This window comes from Zea mays, chromosome 5 (assembly GCF_902167145.1).
Source record: "Zea mays cultivar B73 chromosome 5, Zm-B73-REFERENCE-NAM-5.0, whole genome shotgun sequence".
NCBI lineage: Eukaryota > Viridiplantae > Streptophyta > Magnoliopsida > Poales > Poaceae > Zea > Zea mays.
The window spans coordinates 16,927,767-16,935,325 of NC_050100.1; the positions used below are offsets into that span (position 1 = coordinate 16,927,767).

At 43.8% G+C, this 7,559-nt stretch overlaps 1 protein-coding gene across 1 annotated transcript; it reads right to left on the reverse strand.

The window, feature by feature from the left end:
• Positions 1–2,855: 2,855 nt before the first annotated feature.
• On the reverse strand, positions 2,856–7,233 carry LOC100284093 (uncharacterized). Its single transcript, NM_001156991.2, has 9 exons — positions 6,925–7,233; positions 6,763–6,823; positions 6,533–6,665; positions 5,791–5,914; positions 4,454–4,510; positions 4,272–4,368; positions 3,668–3,875; positions 3,323–3,383; positions 2,856–3,203 (listed from the first exon to the last, which is right to left on the reverse strand). The coding sequence occupies exons 1-9, from the start codon at positions 7,189–7,191 to the stop codon at positions 3,150–3,152; spliced, it is 1,062 nt and encodes a 353-aa protein (NP_001150463.2). The 5' UTR covers positions 7,192–7,233; the 3' UTR covers positions 2,856–3,149.
• Positions 7,234–7,559: the final 326 nt, after the last annotated feature.

Consider the following 7,559-nt stretch of genomic DNA (forward strand, 5'->3'; position numbering starts at 1 on the left):
AGTATTTGGGCCTGTCGCCCGCACGCCCCCCAATGTTACCCCAGTCGGGTTTAAATGGGTGTTCGTCCGAAAGAGGGATGCGAACAATGAGGTGGTGAGATACAAAGCGAGACTTGTAGCACAAGGGTTCACGCAGAGACCCGGCATCGATTACGATGAAACTTACTCCCCGGTAATGAGTGGCACAACGTTCCGATATTTGATATCACTGGCAGCAGGTTTTAACTTAAAAATGCAGATGATGGACGTAGTGACCGCATACTTGTATGGGTCATTGGATTCGGAAATCTATATGAAGGTCCCGGATGGGCTGAGAGTTCCGGATGCCAAGTCAAATCGCAACATGTACAGCGTTAGGTTGCAGAGGGCGCTGTATGGGCTTAACAATCTGGGCGGATGTGGTACAATCGGCTCAGCGAATTCCTCCTGAAGAAGGGATACGTAAATAATCCAGATTCTCCTTGCGTATTCATTAGAAAATCCCAGAAGGGTTTTTGCATAGTTTCGGTCTATGTTGATGACTTGAATATCATTGGATACGCTGAGGATATTGAGGAGGCCAGCGCCTACCTCAAGACAGAGTTTGAAATGAAAGACTTGGGAGAAACCAAGTTTTGCTTGGGCCTGCAGATCGAGCATCTCCCAGAAGGAATATTTGTACACCAGTCGACCTATTGTAAAAGGGTCCTTGAGAGATTTAATATGATTAAAGCTCACCCTTTAAAGACCCCGATGGTCGTGAGATCCCTTGAAATGGATACCGACCCATTTAGACCAAAGAGTGATGATGAGAAATCGTTGGGACCTGAAGTTCCTTACCTTAGCGCTATTGGAGCACTGATGTACCTTGCGAATTGCACCAGGCCTGATATTGCATTCGCGGTAAATCTACTAGCTAGATACAGTGCAGACCCAACCAGAAGACATTGGGTAGGTGTTAAGACTATACTTAGATACCTCAAAGGCACTCAAGATCTTGGCCTGTTTTTTCCGAAGAATCAGGACCAGACTATGGTGGGCTATGCTGATGCTGGATATCAGTCAGATCCCCATAATGGTATATCTCAGACTGGCTTTGTATTTCTATGTGGTGGCACCGCTGTATCCTGGAGATCGTGCAAACAGACATTAGTAACAACGTCTACTAACCACTCAGAAATAATCTCACTATACGAAGCCGCACGAGAATGTGCTTGGCTACGACGAATGACTAACTACATCCAGAAGTCATGTGGTTATAACACCGCAAATACCCCCACCATTATCTATGAAGATAATGTTGCATGTGTTGCACAAATGGAAACGGGCTATATTAAGAGCAATATGACTAAGCATATATGTCCTAAGTATTTTTATCCTCATGAACTCCAGAACGAGGGTGAGGTAAAAATCCTGCAAGTCAAGTCTTGTGATAATCTGGCTGATTTATTCACTAAATCCTTACCTGCAGTCACATTCAGAAAATGTGTACGAGGTATAGGGATGAGGCATTTGAGAGACCTGCAGGGTTCAGGGGGAGATCACCTCTGAACTTCAGCCCTTATAATTCGACCCGAAGATCGTATATTATACACCTTGAAGGTTATAGTTGTCCTGAAGACATCCGTTGTACTCTTTTTCCCATGTTGAGTTTTCCTGAAGTTTCTCACAGATGGTTTTTAACGAGGCAACAAGTGCAATACATCAAGTGACACTATGCTCTCTTTCTCCATTTTTTCCCACTGGGTTTTTCGGAGTTTTGATGAGACATAAGTCGTCACGGTATTCGCCCAAGGGGGAGTGTTGAGAAACCCTAAAAGGGGTTTAATGGGCTAATACCGAAACTACCCTTAGGGGTACACAGGTTATATATATGTACCTATACCCCTCATAATAAAGATAGACAGAAAGAGCTTTCATCCACTGTGTCTCTTGTTCCTCTCTGTGTTGGGTTGCTGGGAAGGAAGCGGGCTTCTACAACTTCTTACGTCCCTACTGCTGTTGGGAGGGTTCGGAGTCCGGATCGGGGATCTGCGACAACTACGTTATTCAACAGGCTCCACTCACACTGTCACACAAATTTCCGGCCCAGCCGGGAATTGGAACCGGATGCCAGCTCGAACAGCGGCGTACTGCTCTGCCGTGGCCAGATCGAGATCGACGCCGATCCGTCGTCTAGCAGTAGCAGTAGCCTTAAGTTAGCTGGAGCTAGTGGCCTGCGCGCGCGTGCGTGGGCCTCAATCTTATGGATGCGCCCGGCCCCATCCAGGTGATGCGACCACAGGCAGGCAGGCAGTAGGCGCGCAGGCCATGGCCCATGAGCGTGCAACAGCCCGATTGCGTGCGTGGTCACGTACTCACGTACGCGCTCGCTTTTTTCACCCTTTCCCCCCTTTTCAGCACGGCCGCCGGCCGCCGTCACAAGCGAGTAGGACGTAGAGGGTGGTACGATGAAGATGCATGGATGGACGATGGTGTCGCGGTGGGGATGATGGGATCCGGACGGACGGACGGTGTAGGAGTAGAGTAGTAGGTAGTAGGTACCTGCCGTTCGTGTGCTTCCTCGGATCCTCTGCAAATCTCCCCGTTCCCGTCGTGTGACGCCTCAGGCGTGCATTGCTAGGGGGCAATAAGCGAGTTTCTATTCCAGGGAGGCCGTCCATCGACAGGGTGTAAAATTCACACGAACCACCAACAGGTACGTTACGAGGAGGGAACAAGGCCAGTTACGAGATCAAAAACCAACCAGCCAGGGAAAGAGAGACCAAACCACTCTATCTACCTAGCATTTTTGGCGCTGCGAGCTGCTAGCTTTTTGGCGCCAAAAGCTAAACGGAATATAGCAGCTACTCTTTGCTGCTTGGGTCTAGCGCCAGAACGCAGCAAAGACCAGATTCACTCCACAGCCCAGAAAAAAACATTCACGGATCTTTCGAATTGGAAGAGGAGGAGAAAATATCTACAGTGGGTGTTTGAATGCACTAGTGCTAAAAAACATTGTTCCAAGGGCTCTTTAGCCCTGAAATGAGCCTATAGAACAGCTGCTCATGAAGCAAGCCCTAGTTAGCAAGAGTGGAATCCTTACATTTCCAGGTGAGCGAACTTCGGTAGCTGCAAAGTTGATGGGAAGATATACTTTTTTTCTGAGGGGCGATTCGAAGATCACTGGATTATGGACATAATTCAGACACAAGTTGCACAACTCCGTGCATCGGAGCATCGTTCTGCATTGAATTGAACGTCAAGAGCAGATTAGGTTAAAGACAAAGAATTGGCTAAGGTGTAAAACTACAGTGATTTGAAGGAAACAGATAGAATTGAAACAAGCTACGCCATGTCTCACCAGATATACAATGTCAAACGCGCTAGAGTAATCCTTCAAAGATTTCTCGATGTTGGCGTTCCTGGAAAATCAGCTTGGCATTACTTGATGCACAAATCCGTATGGAAACCAAAAAAATAATAATTGTATGGTCGGTCATAGACAGAAATTAGGAAAATACAAAGAGAAACAACATTTTACTATCATTAAAAATTGGCTGCAATTTTACTACTTGTTGTGTATGTATGTTAATAAAACACTAATCAGCTTAATTGACTTAAGCAGAATTTAAAAAAAAATGGTAGTCCCAAGATGGTAATATCACTGCTACTTTGAATGAATCAAGGCAGTCAAAAAGTTACTAACAGGAATCCAACAGCGATCCTGTTGTCATAGTTTAAACCATCAGACATCCCCAAGTCCCCAATGTGATCGCCAAGTAGCAGCACATTGGTCCTTTTCTTCACCAATGAATAGTCATCCATAGATCCGTTTGGATCCCCCGGATTGCCATGCACTGGAGCAGCCATGTCCAAGGCATGCTCATTTTTGTTTAGAACGTGAATTGTTTTCCCTGCATTAGGATTTTGTTAGTTTATCAGAAAAAAGGCAATGATATACATTTTACCGAATGATTGTAAACAAGCATTCTTCTTAATATAATGATGTGCAGTTCTCCTATGTGTTCGAGAAAAAGATTGTAAACAAGCAATCAATTATTCATAGACCCTGTGGTAAAAGATAGTCAAGGGAAAAGGGGTCCACAAGGACAGGTATATGTACCAATTAAGAGTAAATCTTTTTAAAAAAACATGTCGTGTGACAACAAGCAACAGCAAGGCCAAGAATTTCCTTGAGTAAGCAAGTAATGCAACAAGAAATGACAAGGTTTTTTTAAATATATCCATACATAGAATTCATGATGAATAAACATCACTACAAATAGAAGATTATGATGATTAAAAATCACCTTTAAATGCTATGAGGCGGCCTTCTTCATTAAACACCATCCTGTTGGAGACAACCTTGATGTTCTTGAATGTTTTGTGTAATTTCTGCCGGAAGACCTAATGGAACAGCGGAATGTGTCAGTGTCAGTCAGCAATTAAACTCAACTCACCATACGTTGAATCATTCCTTTTCATATCTTACCTCTTCAATTATGTCTGCAAGTCCTGCAGAAAATACCAGCACTGGAATCTCTCTCTCCTGAAATTATAATTGGAAGTATTAATCTTAATTAACATTCACGTAAAAACTTATCAATTAGTTCATCTTCATCCTGAAAATGTTGTCGCCTTGCCCCCAGGTAAACCCATTTTGATCTAGTTATAATATCACATTGTCACCTACACTACACATAGGACATGAAGGATGAAAAAAGAACAGCACATCAGTCATCACAGAATTCTAGGGAATGGTCTCTTCACTAGAAATTTTTCTGCCCTAAGGAGATAAGCATAATATGTTACTATGAACTCATGAAGCATATATGAAATGTGGTACATCCAATCAAATCAGCGGAGTAAATTTGAGGATCCAAATGTGAAAGAGCCTCTAGTTGAGTTGTTTAGACGGCCTTAGTAACACACCTCAGGTCCACCTGTGTTTGACTTCCTGTGGGAGCGAATTTTCATGTTAGAATTAGAAAAATCCCCTCGCTTGTCTCGCATCAAAGCACAAGTTTAAGGTTTGGCCCCAGACGTGGTTGTTCTCATATGGGCTACAGTGTTGTTGGGTATGGATAGAGCAGGAGCTTAGGGGTTTTCTTAACCTGTGTAAGGTCTTCTTCTTAATGCAATGCTCGGAGGCTGTCGTACCCCCATATATCGAGTCTTTTTTAGTTTGAGGATCCATATGCATAGCATTCAAAGTAGGAAAATCAGTTGATGGCATAAATTTAAGACAGACAAGAAGCAAACAGTAGAAAAGGAACAAGAAATACTTTTTTATGAAACAATTTGAAGCATTGAGGGTTGAAATCCCAACTAGCCTACTTCATATGCACACCAAAACTCACTTCAACAAGACAACAAGAAGAATTCTGCAGAAGGACAAGTATACAACATAGCAAATTTCAGTTGATACTAAGTGCTTGCTGATACTCATATATGTGCTAATAAACTCTGCAAAAAGAAATACCCAAAACTAAAAAAACTTCACAAATGAGAGCACCACAAATTTGCAGGCTTTCAGTTTGACAAACTGTTAAGGAAAAAAAACAGAAAGCGAAATCATGCTAAAAGGAAAAGGGTAGCACAGAAGTAAAACATGCATAGGGTGGCATCAAAAGAAAATAAGGGAGAAACATAGAAGATAAAGCATGTTTCGAACTTTTTATGAAGCAGCTTAACCGTCAGTTCTTTTACTTAAAGTGACATAGTAAAGTTATTACTGATCTTAATCCATACTGAACACAAAAGGGTATCTAGGCATGTCCCAAAAAAGTTCCTAAATATTGTGTTAGCTAGAGAAGGTTTTGATAAAACCTCCAAGTACTCAAAGAGCTCCACCACACCCTCTCTGAAAGCAATTGCGGCATCAGAGACAGATTTTGTGATAGCTTCGTATGTAAGACCGCCTTCAATAAGAAGACCATGAGTCTTCTCCCACCTGTAGCACACAACAACTTCAATTGTAAGTGATTCAGCTCCTGCTGTTGAAAATATATAGAGTTGATGACTTCATGTTGCATTAAAACTTTAAGCCAAATGGTAGACAACTGATGAAGCTTGTCAGAGAACAAATAGTTTGAAGAATTCAGTTTTCAGTTCTGCGGTAAATGTTTTCACATTCAGGTACCATGGTATACAAGAAAGCATGTACTACGTTTTGTTCAGCTGCTACAACAAACAGGATCCCAAATTATCAGAAATGAAAATATATATGGTAATACTAGAACTATGTGGAAAGTGGGTTACAACACAGTTAGACATTAAATCAATAATGATCAGTCAAGATTCACCATGACTAGACAGCTCTTCTGCATTTAGCAATCTTATATCTATGTTACTGGATCCAGAGTCAAGCACTATGCATTTTAAGTATGCTTCAGCCACGCCAACTTCACAGATTCTACCAATACAATTCCAGCAACGGGGTGACATTTTAGTATCCATATAAGAAGAATGAACACTGTGAGAGCACACTTCACTCACTGCACCAACAATCTACATGCCAGCTAAAATCAATAAGAAGATATTCATTTATTGTGAATTACGAACGTAGTACCATTCTTCCATGAGCTTGGCCTTCTCCGAGAGTGGGATGTCGGGGCAGATCTCGATGGGGTGGTAGTGCTGATACAACGCTTCTCTCTTGGCGTCGTACTCCTCGTTCCCTTGCCTAAGCAGTCCATGGCTACCTAGCATCCACACAGAGACACAAATAAACCTCTCGATACATCCAAAACCTTAAATACTAGGACCTCCAAAACTTGTGTAGCAGAAGCGAAAACGTACTCTGCCCGCGGGCGCCGTCGTACCAGTACCGCGTGAGCGTGCCATCGAAGTCGGCGATAACCTGAGCAAATGGCAATCCTAGTTAGGATTCCCGGACCCCGGATTCCACGTACCAAGGAAGCCAAAAGTCAAACGATATTTAAGAACGGAAGGGGTGCCTGCCTGGAGTTTGGTGGGTCCGGCGGCACGGATGTCTGCGATTTTGCGGGCAAGAGTAGTGGGGTCGGCGACGACGGAGTGGGGGGCGGTGTTGGAAGCGGAGGACATGGCAGCGGGGAGGAGGAGCGGGAGGCGGTCGCGGGAAGTACAAGTAGGTGCCCGCCCGGTGGTAGGGTTCCGGCGGCGAGGGGCGCGCGAGAGGTGGAGGAGGCGGAGGAGAAGAGGGAACGGGGACGGTGAGAGCAGGGGCGGGTTCGTCATGGGCCGCATTTCTGAATGGTGGGCCGGAGTTCGGTCGGTGGACCCAGTCATTTAGGCCCTGGCAAGATTGTCGTTTTACGGGTTTGGACAGCAGCCCAAATGATTCTTGCAAGGTTCATTTGCAGAAAAAGTGATGCAGTTTGAAGAAAAAGACACGTTATAACAGCCCGATTGGCGGCTGAAGTCCTATGTTCGATTTTTCAGGAATGTTGTAGAATTTAACTGTTTTACGCTTTTATTAACGGAGGAGGTTCTTATTGATAGCAAAGCTTTCCAGCTGACTAAGGCATGTTAGACTTTTTAGTTCGCTGCCTAATTTGTCACACTTTATTTAATTTTTCTATCTAAGGTTATTTCTCCAATTCGAGCGATTAATA

Excerpts from the sequence above, each read along its gene's own strand:
- LOC100284093 (NM_001156991.2), bottom strand. The coding sequence starts at position 7,191 with ATGCGGCCCATGACGAACCCGCCCCTGCTCTCACCGTCCCCGTTCCCT. Across the intron at positions 6,824-6,924 it reads CCGGACCCACCAAACTCCAG|GTTATCGCCGACTTCGATGG; the intron begins GCAGGCACCCCT and ends CCATTTGCTCAG. Across the intron at positions 4,511-5,790 it reads AGCTCTTTGAGTACTTGGAG|GAGAGAGAGATTCCAGTGCT; the intron begins GTTTTATCAAAA and ends TTATAATTTCAG.